Genomic DNA, 27323 nt, shown 5'->3' with positions numbered 1-27323 from the left:
TTTCTTAGTCTTTTGAGCTTTATTATTAAGCATTGTTTTCTTCACATTTACACCATATGCAATTCAACAGCAAAATTACAAAAATTTTAATAGCAGTATACATTTAGAATTCCTGATGCAACATTAAGTGTTGCTATATATTTTTCTGGTTTTTTTTTTTTTTTTTTTCATTCTTTTCTCATTTCATCATATCAATGTTTAGTTTTCTTACTGGACTTAGCAAAACTTTTTTTTTGTCTTTTTATTATTAACATTTTGTGTGTTTATTAAATATGACATTCATGGCACCTATGCCACATAAAATTTGTTTAAATAACAAAATAACAAAATATTCAAGAACAGCATATCTTTAGAATGTCCAATAAACAGTCTCATATGCTGGAGATCAAAATGTTTTATTCTGTATAGTATTGCCACTGCACACTTTGAAATCATTGAGTTTGTTAATAAATATTCATTAAAGTTTTACAAAGTAAAGATTAGATAATAAAACAAATTTCATATTCAAAATTTGGATATACAGGTGCCCATGTTCTATGTACCATTGTTTTCTTACAATGCAAGAAACATACATTTATGCAGATTCTTCATTATTTAATTTCTTTAAAAATAATACAGGGCAAAAATATTTGGTGGCAACAGTTTGAAAAGTTATATGCCAATTTTAGTGATTCAGTGCAAAATGCTGTGTCAAGACTGATATACCATTTGGGATTAACGTCCCTTTTGGGTTAAAAAAGTCTTCAGTGTCGAAACTCTGAAAAGTTTGCCTGCTATATTTGCATGGCTGTACTTTCTTTCAGGGCAAATTTGTGGCCCTGTAGATCAGTATTTCTCAACCTTTTCAGTTTTATGGCAATGTTGTGACAGTGTTCGATTTTCAGAGTTCCAGGGTCGATTATGCAATATTTTTCATAATTACCAACAATCATTAATGGAAACAAAAAATGACTATCACTTTAGTTGTTTATTAAAAAAAAAAAAAAAAAACCACTTGCAATTGGTACAATTCTAAATATAATAGAGAGTAGTAAGTAGTAAATTTCTTTAATTTAACAAATGTTAATGTGAAATCTGTGCCTCTCTTTTGGAAAATGAATATTGACTTTGGGGTTTGATTTTTGTTAATCTCTTAATACTGGTTAAACAAGAAAAAAGCTTGTTCACACATGTCTGATGTTGAATATTATAGCAATATATACAGTGGCTCTCAAAAGTGTTTGTACACTTATGATTTTCATTGAAGTAGGGCTCTATCCATTAATTAAACGTAAACTTTCTGAATGAGATTTTAATAATAAGATCTATAATCGTCTAATCTTTGGTATATGGTAACAGGTAGTTTGGCGACATTTTGGTAAGGCGATAAAGGTTACTAGCTAGGACTTTAGCAATGTACATGGATAAAGTCAAGAGTGTGCGCAATACCATTTTTGTGCAATTCTGGGATGTTTTTTTAAGTGAAAATAGGTCGACGTGTACATGGATGCCGTGTATATGCAATTCTTAATAATTCTTAATAATGTGGCAAGCAGTTTGCGATTCTGCACTTTCTCCCAATTTCGCACCTAATCTTCGTCATGATCAAGCACTTTTGTTCCATAAAAGTTCTAGCATAAGCGTAATTCGGCTAGCAGATTGTTGGAAAAAAATGTTGAGTTAAAAAAAAAAAATGCCTTTACTTCGTGAAAACAAAATGGCATCCAAACAAAAACTAGCAGGTTGCTGTAGCAGGGTTGGTCGCCAAATTTTCGCCAAGTTACCATAATCCAAAGATTAACCCTATAATCTATTCGTAACAAAATTACATGAAATATTTTTTAAATATAGCAAAACTTTATTTTCAAGAAATTAATAATTAAAAAATGACAAATATTTTAGCTCATAAAAGTCTTCGTACACTGAAATATTTTTGGATAAAATCAAAATTAGAATCATCGTTTGCCACTTTTTTTAATTTTTGCATTGTGTTGGCATTTAAAAAATCATATGCTTTAATTTTTTATTGTTTACTTCATAATATTCTATTTATTATTGAAAAATGGGTCGCAGTCTTAAAGAAATTACAAACAGCATTCGAAAATTGATAATTTGGTTGATCTTTGGATTATGGTAACTTGGCGATTTTTTGGCGAAAATTTGGTGACCAACTCTGCTACAGAAACCCTCTATTTTTTTTTTCTCCGCCATTTTATCTTCACGAAGTAAAGACATGTTTCTTTTTATTTTATTTACTGAACACTTTTTCCAACAATCTACTAGCCGAATTACACTTATGCTAGAAATTTTATGTAACAAAACTGCTTAATCATGACAAATATTAACTGCAAAATTGGGAAAAAGTGCACAATCGCAAAATCGAATAGCACATACACATAAACCATTTACACGTCGGCTTATTTTTACTTAAAAAAATGTCCCAGAATTGCACAAAAATGGCATTGCACACACTCTTAACTTTATCCATCTACACTGCTGTTTTCTCATAAATTACAAAAATTTGCACGAAAATGCAAAAGAATTCTGTGAATCTTTAAACTCGGTAAAAAGCACATATATGAAATTACCTGATCGCGAAAAAGTATATACCCTTTCCAAGGATGAACATTTCCATGTATAAAATAAATAAAATATCCAAAAAATTTTACCTCTAAATTATCTATTATATTATAAACATCACCAACGAATTCATACCGCAAACATTACAAATGGTTACAAATACTTGCTGTCAAATATTTAAATTACTTCCATGCATGTTTACTTTAACTGAAACGTATACCAAATTTCTACAAACATAAAATTCACAAAATAACTATCATTTAATTAAAATATCACTAAACCATGTACACATTGACTTATTTTTACTTAAAAAAACATCCCAGAATTGCACAAAAATGGCATTATGCACACTCTTCACTATATCCATGTACACTGCTTTTTTCTCATAAATTAGAAAAATTTCACAAAAATGCATGAAAATACTCAACGTATTCTACTCAAACGTATTCCAAAATACTACATATAACTCACAAAATCACGATCAGTAAATTAAAATATAATTAAATTAAAAAACACTACTTAAAATATAAATAAGCACATACATTAAATTAATAAAAATTAGATTACAATCCTAATTACTTTAAACTAAATCATTGCTAATAACAATTTTCCAATAATATCATATTAATTTAATTACTCCTTACATTTAGAACAATGCATAAAAATAATATCCTCAAATGATTAAAAATACTAACTTACCTAATCTTCAGAATCTTCATTATGTGGCACGCACGCTTCCACTATTTCACACAACACACAATGAAGTTTAATACAAAATAATATAGTACTACAGTTTTCCAAATTCCCCCCTTTTCCGATTAAAGAACTGTAATTCGTCCATTAATGTCACATGAGATATCTTATGATCTCTCTTTTCCCTCACACAAAATAATGCGTAATCAGAACTGAGTACTTCTCACATTATTACCAAAGTCCTAGGTGGTAACCTTTATCGCTCCAAAATGTCGCCAAACTACCAGTTACCATATTCCAAAGATCAGCCGATAATTTTTCACCATAGTAGTGGTAAATGAATTCGAAATATCGCTAAATTAGTTAATTTATCCCATTCTACAGTGCACCATGTGATAAAATGCTTCAAAGAAGAAAATCGGATTGAAAACAAGGTAAGAAGAAAAGGTCGACCGAGAAAGTTAACTAAACGTGATAAAAGATTTATTATCAGAAAATTTGTGAAAAACCCACGTTTGAGTACTGTAAAAGTTTTTGCAGAATTTAATGCAAAGTTTTCTACTTCAATTTCACCTGAAACTGTTTGACGAGTTCTCAGAGAAGCTGGATTACATGGGCGTTCTGCCCGTAAAAATTTTTTTGTTAGTGAGAAAAACAGAAAGCTTAGTCTGTCATTTGCAAAATCAATATTAAATACACCCGAAATGTACTGGAATAATGTCCTATTTGCTGACGAAAGCAAATTTAACTTTTTTGGCTCCGATGGTCGAATAAATGTATGGAGAAGAAAAAATGAGGAACTTCATTCTAAGAAATTAGTTGGAACATTTAAGCATGGTGGTGGAAGAGATGATTTAAAATTATCAGCCCAAAATTTGGGTATTGGAAACAACACAACTTTATTTTTAATCATGATAACAATCCTAAGCATATGGCTCTTAACGTTCGCCTGTGGTGTCTCTATAATTATCCACAGGTTTTGAAAACGTCACCTCAGTCACCAGATTTAAACTGCATAGAACACATTTGGAAAGAACTGGAAGTTATAGTACGAAATCAGGACATCAAAACGAAAAGTAAACTCAAAACAGTCATGATGGAAGAATGGATGAACATTGACACAGAAATTACAAAAAAAAAAAAAAAAAAAAAAAAAAAAAAAAAAAAAAAAAACTAGTAAAATATATTCCCAGATGTTTAAAAGCTGTTGTGGATGCTAAAGGATATCCTACTAAATATTAATTTAATGAAAAATGAAAATATTTACTAATATGTCAAGATTTTTTTGAAGTGTACGAAGACTTTTGGGAGAAAAAATGTTTGTCATTTTTTGAGTTTTGATTTCTTAAAAATAAAGTTTTGCTATATTTTAAACATTTTTCATGTAATTTTGTTATGAATAGATTATAGATCTTATTATTAAAATCTCATTCAGAAAGTTTACTTTTAATTAATGGAAGAGCCCTATTTCAATGAAAATCGTAAGTGTACGAACACTTTCGGAAGCCACGGTAAGTTGCTTTCCTATGAATTGTTGGATAGTCATTTTCAACAGAAATCCAGAATTGTTATTAAAACTCATAATTGTGTTTACTGTGTTATTAAATCTCATTTTCAGTGAACCACCAAGGTTGAAAGTCACAAAGTTCTTTTAATGTTTTAACCCAACTTTAAAAGGACATCCATTTGAGGTTTAACATTTGGTTAAGAACATCCATTTGATGTTGGCCATTTGATTAAAGAACATCCATTTGAGGATGAACGGAAGTACAAGGGAATGGATTCCTTATCCTGTCGTATAAATCTATCAAAAGGGATGGAAAATAATAATCAATTTTTTTTGACTGCTCCTGTAGGTGGTATACAATAAAACTTGAAATTTGTTGGTATCCATCTTCACTTTTTAGTCACGCTGTAATTCAAGCCTGTCACACTTCCCTTTTACAATATAATCTTGCTGTAAGTTTAATTTTCTTTTAAATTCAAGAATATTGCACTACAGGTTTGTATATTTTATCTGCCACCTTGCAGTAACTTATTCAGTTGATTAAAGTGATGAAAAATATTTACTAAATAAATTAGTATCTGTGCCCTCATTTGATCCTCAAAGTAAAATCTTGTTTGCAGTTGTTTTATTGAAAATGTGAATGCACTTCTTCCTTTAGCTCAAAAACCCTGCCTCTGATTAACTACCAGCTTTCGATGTACAACAGTAGATTTGCGTGCTCTTTATCCATGTTTTCACAGAGCCTTTTAAAAATTCTGGAGTGAAGAAGCTTTCGTTTAATGAAGGTTAACCATTTTTATAAATATCTTTTATAGTTCATTACCAAGAGATTTTGACATCAGCACTTTTCTATGAATAAAACAGTGTATGGAAATAACATTAGAACATTAGAGAAAAAATTTTATCATTCTTTCTTACAATTGAATTGGTAATTCAAGTAACAATGAAAATCATACAACTGTTACTGATATCTGACTAGTCTAACCAAGCAAAGACAAACAACGAAAGACAGCTTTTCAATTATTCATGGGCTATATTCTTCTCACAGTCATACTCCCTTGCCTCATCAAAGTTACTTGAGAATAGTACCAAATTTGGAAAAACAAAATGTTTTCCCTTTTATGACAAATGTGCTTTTTCCTTATTTCTGACAGAACCCACTTGGGAAACCCTGCTGTAAATCAGCTGATGCCAGGCTTTGTTAATAAGATTTAAACAATGGATGGCATTAGGATTTTGTTGCTAGAGTCTGGGAGTGTTAATCCTTCATCAGAGGTTAAAGAAAATGCCTTTGAAAATCATTTATTGCCAACTTGAGCGTTAGAAAAAAGTTCATCATGAGAGACATTGTTTGTTTAGGCAATTTGTTTGTGATTAAGGGTTCCATTATATGGTGTTTTGATGTGTTTTAATTAACATATATTTTAATATTTCTAATGTGAGCTAGAAACAAAAATTTTGAAAATATAATGCTGATTTTTGTTGTTTGACTTCTGAATTAGTATTTGTTCGACATGTTATTGTGTCTTAATTACTTAAAATAACTTATTCACTCTGAAATTAGCTGTGTTACATTCAGAAATGCTTCATTAGTTTATTCATTTGTACTAATTTAGTGTTTCTCAAATATCCATTGAGCAGGGAGTATTCTTCCAGCATTATTTTTACATCTTCTGATATGTTTGTATCAATTTCTATAATGTAATCAACACTAGCAATTTTTTTCATTTTCTCCTCTAACATTTCAAAGGCACATATTACCTGTAGATAATTTTTCCAACTAACAATCATTTTGTCCGCCACTCCTAATTGCTTTTGGCAGAACTTGACTGATGTTAGTTCTTCACACCAATAAAATAAAATGAATTGTAAGGCTATTATATATGTTATGTCACTTCCTTTGAACCATTATTTTACACACATTCTAATGCTTTTTGATATGCATAGGTGTGTACTGCCAATAAATGTGACTGCCATTTTAACACACGACTTCACTGAATGCAGTATCGATTTCCAATAGTATGTATTTTTGGAAAAAGCGGACAGACTCTGTTTCATTTTGAGGCGAGTTCCATGGTTTCATAATGATCAAACATTACATAAAAATTAATTTGATGTAAAAACAGAAAAAATAGATCATGTGTATCTAACGTAGTTGAAAATTGGGAAATATTTTTTTTAACGTTCAGTTTGCAATTGTAAGAATCAGCATTTTCAGAAATAAAAGCGAAACAGTGAAATTTAAACAGAGAACAAAATAATGCATCTTAATGATGGTTTGCATGTTGTTTTTGAGACTTATATGGAAACCTAAAATATTAGTGCTATCACTACTGCTGCTGCTACTACTACTACTACAGTCAAAAGTCGTTAATTCGGACACCCATAATCCGGAATGATCTATAATCCGGACCACAAAGCTAAAATCTTTCTGCGCATGCGCCGCGTTGACGCATGCATATAGGCATTTTACGCGTGCGCGCAAGACATTTACGACTGCGCATATGCGTTTGCGCAAGCGCAGAATATGTTTTCGCGTGCGCGTTTAATGTATAACGAACGGTATAAGCTCTAATTATCTATTTCAGTTAATGTTGATGATTGCGTTGTTCCTTAATCTTCGAATTGGATCCGGCTTATTATTTTTTGCAGACTGTAAGAGCAATTTTATAAAAGTAAGCTTGCACTTTCGATTATGTCAAATAGAATTTCCGATGCTGGAGCTCCCAAAGGATCTAGAAAACGAAAGTATGTTTCGATGTCCATCAAACAAAAAACGAATTCCTACAAAAAATGGATAAAGCCATATCCTTTGTTTATCTAACCGTTCGGAAATCTGTTTATCAATTTCACGCTGCTCTGCGCGGGGGGGGGACGTCGCGGCGCGCAATGAACTGGAAGATCTGTCAGCACTATCGTTATCTTCAGGGTAGATGTTTTTATTTTATTCGGCTTATAATTCCTTACTAAATGTAGTATTTAATCTCGATGTACTCCGTCTTTGATATGATTAAAATCAAATTCCTCGTCATTATAAATATCACGAATACAAATCAAATAGTTTTCTGGTTGCAATTTTCTAATTTCGGCTATGCGTAAGGTATGCTTTACGCATGCGCGCGTTGAAAGAAATGTTTAATAAAGTAAACAAATAAATATTAAGCTTCTTTTTTTTGTAAATTTTGATACCCTTTAGATCATAATTGCTCATTATTTTATAAATTACGGTCTCATATTTTTAATTTTATAATTTCTGCATGCCATCTTACCAGATTTAAACTGATGATCTATAATCCGGAATCGCCGAAGTCCCGACGAGTCCGGATTAAAGACTTTTGACTGTACTACTACTAATAATAATAATAATAATAATAATAATTTAGCATTGCTGTGTCATGAGATGATATGTATCGTAAGTAAAAAAAAAAAAAAAAAAAAAATGAGAACCTTACCCTAATATCCAGTCAACAGAATTGTACATCTAACTTGTACATTATTGTGTGTAAATTATGAAAATTTGATCTTTTCTATTCAGTTGGCAGTATATTTTACACTTCTATGCTATTATTTGACTTCTGTTGGTTTGTTTCTTTGTACTCTCTAGCACAGTTGATATTCATTATAATAATTTCTCACTATACAGACTGGCCCATTCAGCGACTGTTATAAAAGGCCTTTATTAAAGATTGTATATTAAATCCATTATCGTAATAGTAACCATTGGTTAGAATGTTCTTTATATACTGGATGCAAATGTTCATTAAAATGAGCATTAGCTTTGTTATATAAAATTCTTATAGGTGATGAGTGTATATAGATATAATATATGCTCCAATGCAGTTTAATGCAAAAACTAATGAACCCATGGTTTTGAAATTTTACTCATAAACAGGAAATAATGTTAGATAGAGACATAGACCATGAAACATTGCAAAATTTAGATATGTTTCTGAGGGATATCCGGAGCCCTAGGTTTCAGTGCTCGGGAATAAGTGAAGGTTTTGTGCCACCTTCTATGTGCCAAGAATGGAAAATATTCCATTCTAAAATTTTGTAGCATCAATTTGGCACCACCTGGACGTTCCGCCCAAGGACAGATGTCCCCCTTGCCCCACCCTAGCGAAAGAACGTCCGATTTTGTGCCAAAAAACCTCTATTAGAACAAGGCTGTATATAAATCTAATATATATCTTAAGTCGCGCTTTCGAGATATGAAAAATGCAATTTGAATTTCGTCAATCGGCCCAGTAGAACGGGGGATATAGAACTGTCTTTTTCTTTCCTTTTCTTTCTTTCTTTTTTCTCGCAGTGTAGCTTTCAAACACGTTATCACAGGACTGAGCATAGTCTCAGCGGTGTAAAAGTCTAATAATCCAGCATTCAGCGTTTCATAACATCCAAAAATCTGGTACCCTTTTTATCAACATTCCTGCTCTATAAGAGATGCTGCTAACATTTCATTCGATAATATGTATTCAGTAAAGTTCGGCAGTTGCTTCATGCTTCTTGTTATTTTTAATTAGTCCTTTTTTTTTTTTTTTTACTTCACATTTGTATATATAATTTCATTTCTTTATCTTTATTTATTTAAAACGTCTTCAAAGCTTGAAAAAACTGTGTTGATAAGGGAACAGAAAGGAAAACATGTGACCTCAGCCATTCATCAAAAGCTGGGGGGGGGAAGTGAGAGTAAAAATATCATAATGGGAGAATGTGGTATAAGATATTATTTACGCTTTAAAAAAATGCAAAATTTATAATCTGTTCCTGCTATTTTTAAAAGTATCACTATATATTAGAAATTCTAAGCCACTGAATATGTTGTGTAAATGATACAGTACAGACAGATCTGAAGGTAAGCCTGTAAAGGAACTTGCATAAATAGAAGCAAATAAGCATTTTCATCAAGAAATAAATTTGCCAGCAGACTGTTTGTTTTAGGTCATTGGTTTGGTAATTTTAAAATATGGCATGACATTTAGACATTTCAATCAAATAATTTTCAACAATTATATTCAATAATGCAAAAAAGTAATTTGCTTAATTTAATATATATATGTATACATATAAAGAAATAAATTTAGAACTAATTTTTCACAAAGACCAAAAAATGAACTTCAAATAAATAAATTTCAAAAAAATCCTATGAATGTAGAAGTAGAATTTTGTAAATGTTAAAAGAAAAATTAATGTAAACCATAAAAAAAAAGTAAAAAAGAACATGCTCTAAATTTCTTTCTTTGTGTATTTAGTCATAAATTTTCTACGGCGTAATGCGTGAAAATTTTGGGAATGATTATATATTTTTCTTTATGAAAATTGTGTTTATATGTATATATAGATAGATGAGACATACAGACACACGTGTGTGTGCAATACACAAAATTTATTGTTATTAATTATAGGCTGCATGGGTGCTTAAAATGCGAGCACTTAACCAGCAAGTATATGTAGATGATTTAGAAACAGATGAAGAGGGAATAGCTGATATACTTATGGATGAAAACTCAATAGCCCAAGTGGCAAGACCGGGAACTTCTTTGAAAACTCCTAATCCGAAAGGAACTTCTCAGGCATTCAGGTAAATATCCTTTTTTTAAAAACAAATTTAATGACATTTATGCTTATTAGTTTTATCTTTCTAATTTAAGTTAGAGAATTATGCATATTGTATTTCTTCAAATATATCCTAATATAAAACACTGTGTGCTGACTGGGATAGATCTCATAAACTTCATATGCGGTTATATTATTATAATACATTCTCATTTATAATTTTACTCTTGAATATGTTATTCGGCTTATAAAATTAAATTAGCATTAACTGCACAGTGCATGAGATTGCAAAGCATTGCATAGTTACACAGTTTACAAGTATTTTCAAAATAGCCTCAAAGACTTTATTAATTACATTCTCAAAATAAATTTATATCAAGGAAATAGAAATAAAACATAATGTACTTAGAATTATTTTTTTTCCTCTTTAAAAGTTTTTTTTATAAGAAGGTCAAAAATGTAATCCATAAACATTTATGAAGTTTTTAAGTATTGGTATTGGTTCCCATAAACATTTATGAAGTTTTTAAGTATTGGTATTGGTTCCCATAAACATTTATGAAGTTTTTAAGTAACTGTCAAGATGCTGACAGTTCAAATTGCAAAGCTTTGTAAGTTTCAGATTTATAAAGGGGTACAAAACCAAAATAAAGTTAAAGGAATTTTTTGAATGTGTAGGAAGTTTGTGATTGTATAGAAATATTTCAGCAATTCATTAGTACAGTACAAAGTCTTTAATGTGGACTCGTCGGGACTTTGGCGATTCCAGATTAGCGGTTTTTCTGGAATATAGAACATCAATTTAAATCTGGTAAGATGGCATGCAGAAATTAAAAATATGAAACATAATTTATGAAATAAAGAGCAATTATGATCTAAAGGGTATCAAAATTTACAAAAAAAAAAAAAAAAAAAAAAAAAAAAAAGGCTTAATATTCATTTGTTTACTTTATTAAACATTTCTTTCAACGCGCACATGCATAAAGCATACATTACGCATAGTCGAAATTATAAAATTGCAACCAGAAAACTATTTGATTTAAATCATATTAAAGACGCAGTACATCGAGATGGAATACTACATTTAGTAAGGAATTATAAGCCGAATAAAATAAAAACATCTGCCCTGAAGATGAGGATAGTGCTGACAGATCAATTTCCAGTTCATTGCGCACCGTGACGTTCTCCCCCCCTGCAGAGCAGCGTGAAATTGATAAACAGATTTCGGAATGGTTAGAGAAATAAAGGATATGCCTTTATCCATTTTTTTTCAGCAATCCCACTTTTTGTTTGATGGACATCGAAACATGCTTTCGCTTTGTAGATCCTTTGGCAGCTCCAGAATCGAAAACTCTTTTTGACATAATCGAAAGTTCAAGCTTCCATTTTATAAAACTGCTCTAACAGTCTGCAAAAAATAATAAGCCGGATCCAATTAGAAAATTAAGGAACAACGCAATCTGCAACATTAACTGAAATAGATAATTTTAGCCTAGCTTATACCGTCCGTTATAAATTAAATGCGCATGCATAAACGTATTATCCACATGCGCAGAAAGTTTGCAGCTTTGAGGTCCGGATTATAGATCATTCCGGATTATGGACGTCCGAATTAAAGACTTTGTACTGTAGTTAATATTGCAAAAGTTAATAAACAGTATTCATTACAAAGTGAAATTTATTTGATTTGAACAATACCATTTGCATAGGATTCAAGTTCCATTTAAATAAAAATTCTTTTTATTATGCAAAATGTTTTGATAAAATGTGTTCTAAATTTAAAGAAAGCAGGTATTGATGCAATTTTTTACACTATGTTTACATTACCTATAAAGCTGCGTTCAGACCTGGGCGTAAAGCGCATAGAGGCATAGTCATAAGTGCATAAAATACGGGACATCCGTTCACACCTACGAGACGGGTCTAAGCTATGGCCAATGAGAGAAGCTAAATTTGCGCATGCGTGGATGTGTCTACACGTTTCGCGCGCTGTTTTCTAGCTCAATTGATTTCTCGCGCTCGCTCTGCTTGTTTTCGTTATTTTGTGTCATGGGTTTTTCAGCTCATCACAAAGTTTTACTGGTTCAACAGAATGCTCTTTTATCTGCCCTTCTTATAAGCCAAGAGGCAACGGAAGAAGGTAAAAAAAGAACGAAATGGTCTAGAGATATTTTTTTGAAAGACCAATGCTTGGTTGACACATATATTTCTGTGCAAAGCAGTATGGAATATTTCTGCATTGTACTGTAGTACTCTCCATACTATAAATATGCACATGCATATTTATATATATAAAATCTTCTTCAATTTTTATATATAATTTCTCTTAGGAGAAATACGATTGTTTGAAATTAGATCAATTTCTTTACTTATTTAATAACTTCGGACGAATGGTAATATATTTAGCAGAGAAAACCTTTTTAATTAACAACGAACTATTTTATTTAGCATTCTAAACATATCAAAAAGAATAACATCCCATGCGTTATCACGCTCAAAGTAATATGTAAACAACATCACTGTTGCCACAAAAAATCTACATTATAATGAACATATTAAATTATTGTTTATTAACAGAGTTCGTGCACGTTCCTGAACATCCTCCCACCTTGCAATTTTAGGAAATTGCAACATATTCTCTACTCAGTTCAGAGATTCAGTCGATGAGGAACTTTCACTTGTCTTCCGACCCTAGTGGTTATGGGTCTGCCTATTGTAGGGGACTCAGTCAGAGGCTCGACTATCCTTGACGTATCAGTCTGACCATCCAGGGCTTTTGGTAGTTAGGGGGAACTTCTACGATCCGCATCTTGATCTGGATTTAACGAGACTTGAGGCTGAGGTAGCTCTGAGGGACGAGTCACTTCTAAAGGATACAGGTTTTGGACGGGTCTTATTTTTTCTCCGTCAGCCGTTTTTACTTTTGCCACTCTTACATGACCATCTGCACCTGGAAATACTTGGACAACAAGTCCCAGTGGCCAGTTGATGCGCTTTTCCTGAGTTCCAATCAGCACCACATCACCCACCTCTAAAGTGTCTCCTTTTCGTTCTGTTCTATGGACTAACATGGCTAGGTACTCATTTCTGAATCTCGAGCGTAAATCAATCCGAAGATTTTGTAAATACCGCAAGCGACGATTTAAACTTTTGCTATCTATAGTATCCAGATCTTTTACAGCATGGTGAGGGATTCCTTGTATAAAATATGCAGGTGTCAATTGCTTTAACTCCGCAGTCCCGTCTTCTAAGTAAGTTAAGGGTCGTGAATTCATTGTTGCTTCACAGTCGCATAGTATAGTTTCCAGCTCAATGTAACTGACCGTTTTAGAGCCCAAAACTCGTCTTAAAAGATCTTTTACCATCCGTACCAACCTCTCCCAAAATCCTCCCCACCAGGCAGCGGTTGGAGGATTAAATTTCCATTTAATCTTCTCAATTGTTGAGAACTCCATTATTTTTTCCCAATCAAGTTCGTTTAGTGCTTTATTCGTACCTGCAAAGTTGGTACCATTGTCAGTATATAAGATGCTTATTCTACCCCTTCTTGCAATGAATCTTCGGAGTGCCATTATAAATGAATCTGCTGATAAAGATTTCGTCAATTCAAAGTGCACAGCACGATAGATCGCACAAGTAAAAATCACAATCCATGCTTTTTCGCCAGACAATACATACAATGGGCCAGCTAAATCGATGCCAGTGACCTCAAAAGCTCCAGCATATTTAATGCGGTCCTTTGGTAAGGGTGCAACTGGTGGTTGAACAGATTTGCCTTTGAATCTTTTACAAATAACACACTTTGAACAAATTCTCTTCACAAGACGTCTCACACCGAAAATCCAATAATCTTCTCGCTAGTTGCAGATCAAGGTCCCTGTACCTGCATGCTGCAGTCGCCGATGTTTCTGTTCTATTAGACGATGAACTAGTGCATGGTTCCCTGGCAATAGAATAGGACACTTAAAGTTTTCGTCTTCATCACTTAAAATTAGTTTGGTTCTTACTCGAAGAAGTCCGAAGTCATCCTTAAATGTAATCATCCCTTTCAAATTTTTTCCATCAGTATTCCGAAAGTTTTCGGTTTGGATTAAATATAACAACCTTTTTTCTGCAAAACTCACTTCTTCTGAGGTTAATTCCTTATTAAATTTTTCGTTTTTTTTATGACGACTGTTGTTAAGAAATCTAAAGATCCAAGCTAGTACTCTCACATTTTTATAATATCCAGAAAATCGAGTGAATGTTTCTGTGAAGTTTGGGGTTCTACAGGAAACGCTAGAAACCACATTTTTCCTTTTTTCTGAATTAACTGTACTTTCATCAGTTTCTAGTTCTGACTTTTCAGAGAGAGGCCATTTATCCGGCTCCTGTTTAAGCCAATCTGGCCCCTCCCATCATCTGCTCTGTAGCAACATTTTGGCATCGCACCCTTTAGAGGGAAGATCAGCTGGATTGCTTAAGCTTGGTACATAATGCCAGTCGTCCGGATTTGTGCATCTCCTTATTTCAGCTACACGATTGGCCACAAAAACACTCCAGTGGGAGTCTTTTTTTATCCATGTCAGAACTACAGACGAGTCGCTCCAAAAGTACACTTGGCACTTTGTCAATTTAAGAGCGTCAATGACTTGACGGTACAGCCGAGAAGCTATAAGTGCTCCAAGCAACTCTAATCTGGGAATAGTTACTTCTTTGGCAGGTGCTACTCTTGATTTACATAATACCAATTGTACTGAAGTTTAGCCCTCAAAATATGCACGTAAGAAAATGCATGCTGCATAAGATACCTTACTAGCATCACTAAAACAATGTAGAGATAGAGCAGTCATCGAAGGGTCCAATCACAAGTCTTCTTGAAATTTTACAATAATTCAAGATGTGTAGTCTTTTGAGCCAAGTCTGAAATTCTCTTTCTATACCTTGTGGAAGATTTTCATCTCAGGTAAGTTTCATCTTCCATGTTTTTTGCAGAATGAGTTTTGGAATTAACGTGGTTGGACTTGTAAATCCGATGGGATCGAATATCCTCTGTGAGACTGACAAAAGAGATCGTTTCGTGTGGGCACTCTCCGAAAATGTCAAAGGGGTTAAATTGCAATAGATTTCATCATTCTCAGTGTCCCATGAGAGTCCCAGAATTGGAATGACCTTCTGATAGGAAGTCATGCTTCTATCTTTGAATGGTGCAGCAGTCTACCCTCTAAGGTCAAAACCTCCTGAAGACATTAGAGTTTAGGTCTCTTCTTTGAACTTGACTATTTCTTTTTCGGTTTCGAAACTAGCTATACAATTGTCGACATAAAAGGATTTCTTCAATCTAAGTGCCGTTCCTCTTAAATCTTGTGGAGCATTATCCAAATGGTAAGAAATCGTTGCTCCCAACAGGAATGGGCTCGAAGAAATGCCGAAGACGACACGACAGTGTCTGTAGGTAATAATCTCGGTTTTGTTTGAATCTTTCCGCCACAGGAATTTCAAAAAGTCTCTGTCTCTGACACACAAACTGATTTGTAAGAAATCTTTCCTTATATCGGCAGTAACACCAATTGCATGTTGCCAGAATTGTATCAAAAGTTTTGGAAGCATTTCTATTAAATTCGGCTCCTTTTCGAGGCAAGCATTCAAGGAATTCCCATTTTCATCCTTCAATGATGCATCAAATACAGGTCGCACTTTCGTAGTCAGACTGGAATCCTTGATTACTGCTTGATGAGATAAATAGTGACCAGTATCACTATTATTCGGAGCTATTTCAATTATACCTTCCTCGTGCCAGCCTTTAATAATACCATCATATTCTTCGAAAAATCCCATCTTCTGCAGTCTTTGTGTATTGGCGAAAAGTCTTTTTTCCGTTTTATCTTTATTATCTTCAAGAATCCGATGACTATCCTTCCAAGGCAAACAGACTTCATACCTATTGCCCTCGATTACTTTAATGTTCTCTAGGAAAAATTTGATCGTTTTTCATTGTCTAAATTCTCCTTAGTCTTCACATCCGCCGGATCTTTTATGCCAATTGTCTCTAAATTCCATAGTTCTGTGAGATCCAAATAACAAAGTCCGACGGTACCAAGCAAGGTATTATGACTTTGCACTGGGCCTTGTAGGGTCCAACCCAATTTTGTTTCAATCGCAATAAGGTTTTTGTCAATTGGAATGATATTATTCGTCATCAACTGTCCGGAATAGTCGGCTCCTATTAACAATCCGATATCTGGTATATCTCTTCCAGAATCACTGATTTTGATTTTATGTTCTCGAAGTGAGGAACATATATGTTTGAGTTTCACTCTAGAAATGTATCCACAAATTTTGTCTTTATCTAAAACCGATAATTCGTATTTGAATTTATTTTCCGTTCCTTGTATTTCGATATCAAAAATACCATGGACCCGAGATTCAGTTTCAACTCCACCAAACAAATTGTGGCTCAAAGTCTCTTGATCTAATGGGACTAAATCTAGTCTCTTTATTATGTCTTTCCGTAAGTAAGATCTTTGTGACCCACTGTCAAAAAGAGTTCTCACAAGCTCCTTTTTTCCATTATGGACAATCTTCACCATAATAGTTTGGAGAAAAGTTGTTTGCAGTTTTTGGTTAGACAATAATGTCTCACTTGTTTCGTTAGCTGCTTTAGGTGCTTCCTTTTTTGAACTTCTAGAACCTTTTAGTTCTCTGCACATCACCGTTACGTGACGTTTGTTGCAAACTAGGCATTTCACAGAACTTTTACACTTTTCGGCAGCATGCCCAATTTTTAGGCAGTTAAGACAAACTTTTTTCTTTCTTAGTAAATTTTTCTTATCTTCCAATGAAAGGCTGTGCAGCTTAAAGCACTCATAAGAATTATGTGTTTCCTTGTCACACCAAACACAAAAATTAAGCTGTTTCTTCTTTGAATCTCCTGCATAAATACAAGCTGCTGTGGCTGGAACTGATTTGTCTGAAGCAGAAAAACTTATACGGGCCAACTGAAGACGCTCTTCACTTTCAATTTCAATTCGGAGAAAATGCAATAAATTTTCCAAATTTTCAGTGTGTGCCACACTTTCCCTAAGCTGGCGAGATCGCTCCCATGCCCTCAGAATTTCTTCAGGTAGTGAAGACTCTACAAGGGGATACAGCATAGCTGCATAAATCTCACTTTTTACCCCCAACGTCTCCAAAGCTCTGAGTTGCGTCTCTAACTTATCATATAAGTTGGATAGAGTCATATTTCCTTTTTTTGCTAGCTTGAGCCAAAACCAACTTTAATAATTCGCGAACATAGATTGCTACCAGTAATTCGTCTCGTGCAAATCGAGATTTTAGCTGCTTGATAGCTTCTTTATAATTCGCGCCAGAGGGAGGATAACTATCTATGAGCTCTCTCGCTGGAGATCCAACGACCGTTGCCTGCAATAGGTATTGAAATTTGTCATCGTCATCTATATTTACATCTTCGTCGATCTTCTTAAACTGTCCCCAAAATCCTAACCAATTTCGGGTCTCCCCATTGAATTTTTGAAGCTCCAACTTTGGTAATTTAAAGTTCCTTTTCGTGGAATTTTCTAAAATTCCAGGTGTAATTACAGGAGTGGAATTCACCATTTTGTTTTCTACCTTTGTTTTTAAACTGATATATTTATTACGATATGTTTCATTCGTGTCAAAATCAGCTAAATATTCACTTTCGTTTTGACCTTCCAATAAAAGTTCGGAAATTTGACTGAACTTCATCTAATCTGTTGAATTTTCCTTCCAACTGTAAGCTCAATACTTGGAGTTGATTAACTTCCACGTCAGGCTTTAGAATTTCAGCATCTAAAGCATTAGCATGTAACGTTGCGCGCTTCCAACCTGCACGCAACAATAGTGGTGACTGCTAAGAACTGGAAGTAGACCAAAGTCTTGAGAAGGGTTTAAATCCCTTTTTATTCAACTTTAGAAATTACAAATGCGTGCTCTTGACGCTCACAAACTACGCCGACCCGGCGGTAAAAATAAAAATAAGAAAATGAAAAGAGATAATAACAAGTGACTAACTACGAGGCTCTCTAAACGTAACTAACCTCACCGCGTTCTAAGATACCGCTGATAATTCAGCAAACTTCTGAATATTACGTTGAAAGATTAACAAACTGCCGATGCAAGCACACAGGCCGAAACGCGTGGTTCTTCAATTTCTAACTAGCCACCTCCACGCTCGTGAAGCAAGAAAGCACACTTTCGAACTCGTTTCCCTTCTATTTAACTCAGATTACTTCCGCTGATAATTTGAATCCTTGCGCGTTCTACTAAAATTTACATACTCTGGCATTGGCAATTCCAGGGGAAAGTAAGGCTTGACAGGAAAGATAATTTAAACTTAAAATAAATGTTAGTTAAAATAAATATAAACCCTACAAGCAGTAATCGTAAACGATTGCCTTTGTGGCTTACGCTTTTTTAATAAAATTTCCATGATTTTAAATTCAATATGTCCAATATATTCAAATAATAAAGGATATAATCAAATAAATCATAAACTCACTTGATAAATTCCAATACGAAATCGATGTTTCGTTTTCAACCGTTGTTTCGTTTTCTTCAAATAGCCATTCCGTCCTGTCACCGGAAGCCAATTGTTTGAAATTTCTTTTCTTATTTAATAACTTCGGACGAATGGTAATATATTTAGCAGAGAAAACCGTTTTAATTAACAACGAACTATTTTATTTAGCATTCTAAACATATCAAAAAGATAACATCCCATGCGTTATCACGCTCAAAGTAATATGTAAACAACATCACTGTTGCCACAAAAAATCTACATTATTATGAACATATTAAATTATTGTTTATTAACTGAGTTCGTGCACGTTCCTGAACAACGATATTCTAAATACGCCTAATTTAAAAAAAAAAAATCTTGAGAATAACTAACAGATAGCCTGTATATAATATTTTCCCATTTTGCAGGTGTGAAAGCAGTTAAGCTAAAAACAGTACTTACCATACATTATTATTATTATTTTTTTAATTTTCAATGAAAACGAACATGTTTCTGTGACAGTGAAACGTGTGCCTAGCACTCCTTCTTCACTGTCACTGTTAATCACTATAGTAGTTGGCTGCACTACCAGTACAGTAAGACCCCGCTCAACGCTGTTTCGTTTAGCGCTGTTTCGGTTTAGCGCTCTTTTATTTCAACCCGGGGATTCCACGAAATCGCTCGCAGCATACGGGGATTCCCCGAAATATTATGCAGCGATAGGTTTCAAATACATATCCGAAAGAGTGTACTTGTATTTCTTGTTTGGTGCGGTATTGTACAGACATATTTTGAAGGGGTAAATGTGGAAGATGTCGAAGAAATAATTCAAGAAGCAGCGGCTAGTCTTTCTAATGATGAGCTCAAGGAATTAACTGAACAAGAAGAAAACAAAAATGTTGACAACAGTGATTCAGAAGAAGAGCAAAAAGAACTTTCGATGGCGTTTGTAAAAAGGAGTTTGTCTACCATAACTGAAATAATGGATCAATTCATTGAAAATGATCCGAATTTTGACAGGAGCTCAAAAGTAAGGCGTGGTGTTAGAGATGCTCTATCCGTTAATGAAGAACTTTTAAGAGAACAACGCAAAAGATAAAGGCAAACAACATTAGATGCTTTTGTCACAAAAAGGCAGAACACTGAAAACGCGGAAGGCTATCTAAATATGACTGACTGAGAATTTTATTTGTTTTTTTTAAGAATATTCGTTTTGTTATTTATATTTTGTTTTTATTTTTGCAAAAAATAATAATGTGGTATTAATTTGGGCTTTAAGAAATAAATGTTTGGTTTTATTTTTATTAAAAAAACATACTTTTTAAATTTAATACCTAACCAATTTCTAGCCATCTTCCCCTAACCCCAATATTTACATGTAAAGATAGCCTCGTTTAGCGCTGTTTCGCATTACCCTCTACTTTGATGGAACGTATCCCCCGCGTTAAGCGGGGTCTTACTGTATCAATTATCACTAGTACTAGTATCCCACAACTGGTCACAATAACCAGCAACCACAACTATTACTACAATACTAGGAAACGTTCATCCAATAATGTATTTTATGCTCAATCATTAAATACATTTTGTGTTGCCAGCTGTTTGTATACATCTATTTCTAATAATTTGCATGTATAAGCCGCATGCCTGAATTTAATTTCAACATATGCTGTCATTTCTATTTACGACCAAATCTCAAAAGTAATTTCACATTGACAAATTTTAGGTACAAAGTCTTCAAATACAACAAAATTATGAACATTCATACCCTATCCAGAAATTTCTACCAGAGAAATAGCATGAATTTAATGATCAAAATTCCATTCAAATGATAGAAATAAAGAGTGGATAATAATAACAAATACTATTCATTAAATTATAGTCCATGTTATGAATTATGTTTGCTATTCAGTTTCATTAAAAGTAAATTCCTTTCATGAAGAACGTAATTAAAAAACAGAACAGAACTTCATCAGGAGACAAAACTGTTGTTTTAAGGATATTTCACTACATTTTTTCCTTCTTGGACTTCATCAGAGCATTTTATCAAAAGATTAATCTTTTATTACTTATACAAAGCTTACACCATAGAATTGACTATTGTGACTATTCTTAAATAAGTGAAAATAATTTTTTCTTTTTTTTTAAAGTAATATTTTTACTGTTAAAAAAAAACAGCAGATTCTTGATATTGATTTGATGTTTTAGTAAAATTAATTCATGAAGTTTGTTTGGAAAGAAAATCAGCATTTGAAGCAAATAGCAATACAATATTTCCATCCTTTTTCAATAAATTTATTCTTAAATACAAAAATAATTAAACAGGAAAAAAATGATAGTAATAATTTTTAAAAAAATTATAAACAGAACGAAAGTAATAATAATAATTTACACAGAAAAATAAAATTTTTGCAAGCATGCATTTTTTAAAGAATTTTCATAATAAAATGAAAAATACTGGATGGGATCAATCATCTTACAAGATCATACACAGTGTGCATAATCCTGAGCTTAACTTTCGCTTTCCGAGTTTCATCCATATTTTTCAATATAAATTGAAAAACTGATTAAAAAATGCATATCATCATCGTAGATTTCTTGCGAGATCAACTCATTATTTTGTTTGGATACGATTACAACTCATTATTTCGTTCAGATACGATTACAACTCATTCGGATACGATGTGCTCCATATTTAAAAAAATGTCGCCTTCGATGTGACAGCGAAATCGTCTAAAGAAAGCCACTTCGTTTTAGCTTCACTCTGATTGGTCGACACTTATCCGAAACTCTGCGTAAAGTTGAAAACTTTGAACCCTATGCCACGAGCCCTAAACTAGATTCTGTGACGTAGCAGAGACTGGTTGCCTTGGCAATGGAGCTCGGCTTTAACCACTTATGCCCCTTACACCCTCGTCTGAACGGAGCCTAACAGGACCAGGTCCAAATGTAGACGGTATAGGCAAATGCCTAGGGCACCAGTTAAGATTTTTTTCACAAGCAGCAACTAAACAAAAGTATATTTTGTTTTAAATTATTTATGTGGTTAACTCATTTGGGGGATCAACTTTACTGACTGCATAGGTTGCCAAAAATGATAGAGCAAAACCTAATCTGTAAAATAATATTTTTAGCATATAGTTTGTAGAAACATTAGGTTGTTTTGAAGCAGAAGATATAAAAATGAGGAATGCCCTAGCTGGGACTCGAACCATGGACCTCTCGAATACGCACCGAGTGTACTGACCATTACACCATATAGACATGCTACGAAGGTGGGAGAAATGCCTTATATACTCCCCCTTTTTAAAGGACGACTTGAGATAAGGGGCCCAATCGCCAAATTCTGCTGGTGGAGCATCATCATCCACCACCTTTTTTTAGTTTGGGTGCCACTATAGCTTCATTAAATTATTTCGAAGCAGGAGAGATGAAAAATGAAAAGGTAAACTCATATTAGTAGTAAGCGGGGGTAACCGTGAGGTCAAAGGATGCCGCCATGACGTAATATAACAATAGATGACGTAAGAGAACAATAGATGTCGCAACGGGGGCGTTCCTTTGATGTGCCGCCTCCGCCATCTTGAATCGCGTGACAACCGGAAATGACGTAGATGGATGGGATGACGTAGACGGAATGACATCATCCAAGTTTCGTTTTGATTCTGTGGCAACGATTTTACGTTTTCAAAGTTTTTATTTTTTGTGGCAACGACACTATTTTTTATGTTTATGGCAACGAGCTCTTAACCACGTGTTTGGCAGGACACCACTTTTAATTTATTGATTTTAATTATTTAATACGTCATTACTTTTAATTATTTACTCATTTTTATACGATACATTTTAATTATTTAATCCGTCATTAGTTTTAATTAGTTTTAATTGATTCCATTATATTTTAATCCATTTTTAATGAATTTAGTATTCTTTTCCCTGAATTTTAAAAGTAACTCCACGGCTGAGATTCGAACTCGCTATCTCTGGGATGGGAGTCTAGCGCTTTACCGCTCGGCTACCCTGTCCTCTTATCAGACTTGTTATTTGAAACCCTCTTTGGCCCTTTGACTTTTTGCACCATTGATGACATAAGGCTGAAAGTCTAAGCATGCGCTTCATTTGTTTTTACACGACGGCTAGGATTTCTTTTGGCTTCTTAATCATTACTTTATTCATTGCTGTTTTAAATGTAAGATTTTCCCACAGTTTAATTTTTTATTATTATTAAGATATTTTTAATTTTTTTCATTTTTCATCTTATTCTTACTGTTTTTTTAGTTAATTTATTAATTTTTTATTTCATTTTTTTTCCCTTTCCCAAACATAAATTTTATTTTTAACTTTCGCAAATTGACGTATACTTCCACAAAAGTGAACTTAAATTTTTTTTTACTTTTTATCTTGCAAAGTTTACTTTTTTAGATTTAATTTTCTTTTTGGTTTTACAAAAGTAATATTTATTTTTACGAATTGAATTTTTCCTTTTCACTTTTTTATTTTGCAAAAGTTTTTTTTTTTTCGAAATTTTTTTCCTTTTCGTATTTTTACTTTACTTTATTTTAATTTTTTTTATATTTAATTTTCTTTTTGGTTCTACAAAAGTAATATTTTTATTTACGAATTGAATTTTTCCTTTTCACTTTTTTATTTTGCAAAGTTTTTTTTTTTTTTTTTGTTACATTTTTTATTTTACTTTTTCCCTTGTTTTAAATACAATACGATGTTACATTTGCATTTCTCTAAAAGTAAACTTACCTACATTTCTCTGTCTTTGAAATTTTAAGCTGGAATTTACATGCATATAACTTCACTAGATAATATTTTCTGTAACATTAAGCCAATATACACAATGCTCTTTCTATATAGTTTAACTGGAATACTACATTTCTTACTTTTTTACTACTAAGTTGGAGATACTCAGAACTTTTCCTTCTAATGCATTGTACTAACTATTAATGACTGTATTAACTTTTTTGGCCAACTATACAAAACTTTGTTGATTCCCTTTTACACGTCTTACTTTTATTTAAAGGATTCACCAAACTATGTCTGACAAATGTAATTTTTACACTTTCCATTTACACATTTACCCTTATATTTAACTTATAAAACATATTTATGCTGTATTTCTGATTCCTTTTTCCCATAATAAATACAGACTTACACATGTTTCTTTATTGTAAGACTTACTAACTTTAAAACAAATCTTACAAGGAGCAATAAATTTTCATGGTATGAAGCCAACTCAAACCAATGCATGGAGCATTTCTACCCAGTTAAGTTTAGATACATACCAATAGTACTTCATTTCTTCTTATTTTACTCTACAGACATTTATACATATATATTCAGAACACTCCCTTTTATTCAGTAAGATTCATTTATACTACTAACACAAATTTTGCGAACTCTTTGAAATATTTTACGAAAAATATCTTGTATTTTCTTGCATATATCCTACTTAAATCACGAAACATACACTGAACCTTGATTTTTCCTTCATGTGAAAACGTCACTCGGATTCTTAATATGATTCCACCATTTACCGCAGAACTTTATAAACACTACTCTATTTGAACTTATCACAGCCTAACTCTCTTAACAAGGTACAGAAGATTGAATTATATTTTAACTACAGAGAAGAATATCCACATTGTAATGAATTATTTTAAATTTGAATTATAGTCACATTTTGTGAAGAACTTAAAGTCTATAATACACATGGCATTAATATTCAGCCATGGAAATGAAACATTATCGCCTTTTTCCCAATTTGGAATATAAAATTTTTTTAACTTGGAATATTTTTAACGTATTCATTGTATTTTAACTGAAATATACCCATATTTCCCATTGTCAATAATTTATTTAGCACTGAACTCTTACAGCCTTTTGAGAACGAAATTTAATTTATCATACCTGACAAATGACTCCTACATAGTTATGATACATTACACGAAATATTGAGTAGAGTTCCAAATTATGATCTAACATAGTAATTAACATAAAAGACCTAACACAAATAATTTTAAGATAGAAATTTCAAACTGACATTGCTTACTAATGAACTTTTACAGCTTTTTTGACATTTAACTTTTCATAGATAATAAATAAAATTACACACAAATAATTATACAAAATAACTAATAATGACACAAAGTCCATATAATGATCTACTATAGTCACCAACTTTAAAAATTTTAACGCATTTCTAATATGTCATAAGAAAGACCACACTTTTTTGAAAAGCATTATTTTAATTAAACATTGGAGCCACGCAGTCCTGCGCACATGCATAACATCTTTATTTATCATGAGCATGACACATAATAAGTAACTAAAATTTTCACAAAGTACGAAACACATTTCTCTTTTAACTGAGCTGTACTCTTAAGAAAAATACAGTATGGAATGCTTAGAACACTCAGGGCTACAGTTCCTCATTTCCCCCACGCATTGACTAAAATATACATGTACTTTAAAATCAGTTAAACAAATTCAAATGTTAGTATTCAAAGAGGAATACTTCACAAATTAGATGAAAGAAAGGTACACAATGAACTTGAGTGATAAATACAGAAAAGCATGTAAGGACCGAGAAAAAGATGTATTCTCGTGGAGAACATTTTTAAGATAAACTTGCTCTATTTTTTGCACATGGGTTACATTTTGCATTTCAGATTAAGGAAACATTCAAAATAATTCCTGTATAACTAGGGATTTTATTCACACTTGTTAGTAATGTAATTTATTAGAACAGTCACAGACATATAGGACAAGTATGCCATTTCCAAGGAAAACAATTTTCCCAAGCCAGACTTTAACAGTGAAATATAAAATGGAATAAAAATATCCCATATTTCAAACAAAATTAGTATCTGAGTATGCAAAAACATGAACAAGAAACGAATATTTTTTCTGAAAATGTTCCGAATGGTTTAAGTCAGGACTAGTTTCATGAACAGAGCATGAAAAATAATGATGAATTTTTAATTTTATTTTGTCTGTAGTACATTTACTTATGCTAAAATCTTCCATTTTGGTTGACTGTACTTTACATTTACACGCAAGTTGATAAATCAGAGTGATTTTGTGTTTTAAAGCTTCAGATTCAGAAATAATACAACTCAAAAGCAAAAAGATTAAAACGACAAGAGAATATACTGCAAGCAAGCGAGCGTGATAAATGACTTTTTGGGCTGATTTTCATGAATTCATAGATCGGGTGCAAAATTTTAATGCACTGTATATGAACTATTTTTCAAATGTATTACGATCAGTGTTTTCCAACTTTACATAGACTTTAAGTATGTAATGTTGCGCGCTTCCAACCTGCACGCAACAATAGTGGTGACTGCTAAGAACTGGAAAGTAGACAAAATCTTGAGAAGGGTTTAAATCCCTTTTTATTCAACTTTAGAAATTACAAATGCGTGCTCTTGACGCTCAGAAACTACGCCGACCCGGCGGTAAAATAAAAATAAGAAACTAAAAAAAAAAGAATACTAACAAGTGACTAACTACGAGGCTCTCTAAACGTAACTAACCTTATTGCGTTCTAAGATACCGCTGATAATTCAGCAAACTTCTGAATATTGCGTTGAAAGATTAACAATCTGCCGAGGCAAGCACACAGGCCGAAACGCGTGGTTCTTCAATTTCTAACTAGCCACCTCCACGCTCGTGAAGCAAGAAAAGCACACTTTCGAACTCGTTTCCCTTCTATTTAACTCAGATTACTTCCGCTGACAATTTGAATTCTTGCGCGTTCTACTAAAATTTACATACTCTTGCATTGGCAATTCCATGGGGAAAGTAAGGCTTGACAGGAAAGATAGTTTAAACTTAAAATAAATGTTAGTTAAAATAAATATAAAGCCAACATTTAAACATTTCATGCTAATTTACCATTTTTCCTGAGATTTATCTACGTATTTACTAAATTTTTGCATTTTGTTTATAACTATAATGCCAAAAGGACATAAGAGAGCAATTGTTTCTTGAAAATGTCCATATTTTTTACCCAACTGTTATTTCTTTCATAGCTTTGAAGTAACCTATTAAACACATAGTTATCCTGTATTGACCAGACAGCCGTTGGTCTTGCCAGTGTGTGCGGGAAGTCACAAAGCTAGAGAATTTAAGTAATATTTTACCAGTGCGGAGAACTTCTTACGGCGTTTTTGATGAAAATTGACCGAATTTAGTAGTTCATTACTAACCTAGGAGCCTTTAACTATTTTTTTTATTCGAAAAAACACACCAGAAATTATCATCAAGATTTTCCATACAGATATATTATACTACTTTTCATGCCATTACATTTCAAATGAAATTTGATTCATTGTCAGATAGTTAAATGTTTGTTATTTTTTCGCATACGAATGCATTTTCGTGTCTCACATACGCTCATTACATATGATTTAACAAAATTACGAACAAGTTAGAAGTTAAATGAATATTTCCTGAAATACTGTACATTTCATTCCG

At 32.7% G+C, this 27323-nt stretch overlaps 1 protein-coding gene across 2 annotated transcripts in view; it reads left to right on the top strand.

Annotated features, from left to right (window-relative positions):
- The window catches only part of BBS8 (tetratricopeptide repeat protein 8), an 88556-nt gene that overhangs the window by 1582 nt on the left and 59651 nt on the right, over nt 1-27323 (top strand). For both annotated transcript variants that reach the window (XM_085806533.1, XM_085806535.1), the window contains exon 2: nt 10165-10340. In XM_085806533.1, the coding sequence (XP_085662659.1) occupies nt 10165-10340 (176 nt within the window). The remainder of the gene's footprint in view (nt 1-10164; nt 10341-27323) is intronic.

Source organism: Stegodyphus dumicola, chromosome 12 (genome assembly GCF_044657685.1).
Source record: "Stegodyphus dumicola isolate Sdum_Otavi_A_Nest chromosome 12, ASM4465768v1".
Lineage (NCBI taxonomy): Eukaryota > Metazoa > Arthropoda > Arachnida > Araneae > Eresidae > Stegodyphus > Stegodyphus dumicola.
Note: the sequence above shows the minus strand (reverse complement) of the source record. Positions and strands in the feature narration are given on the sequence as shown.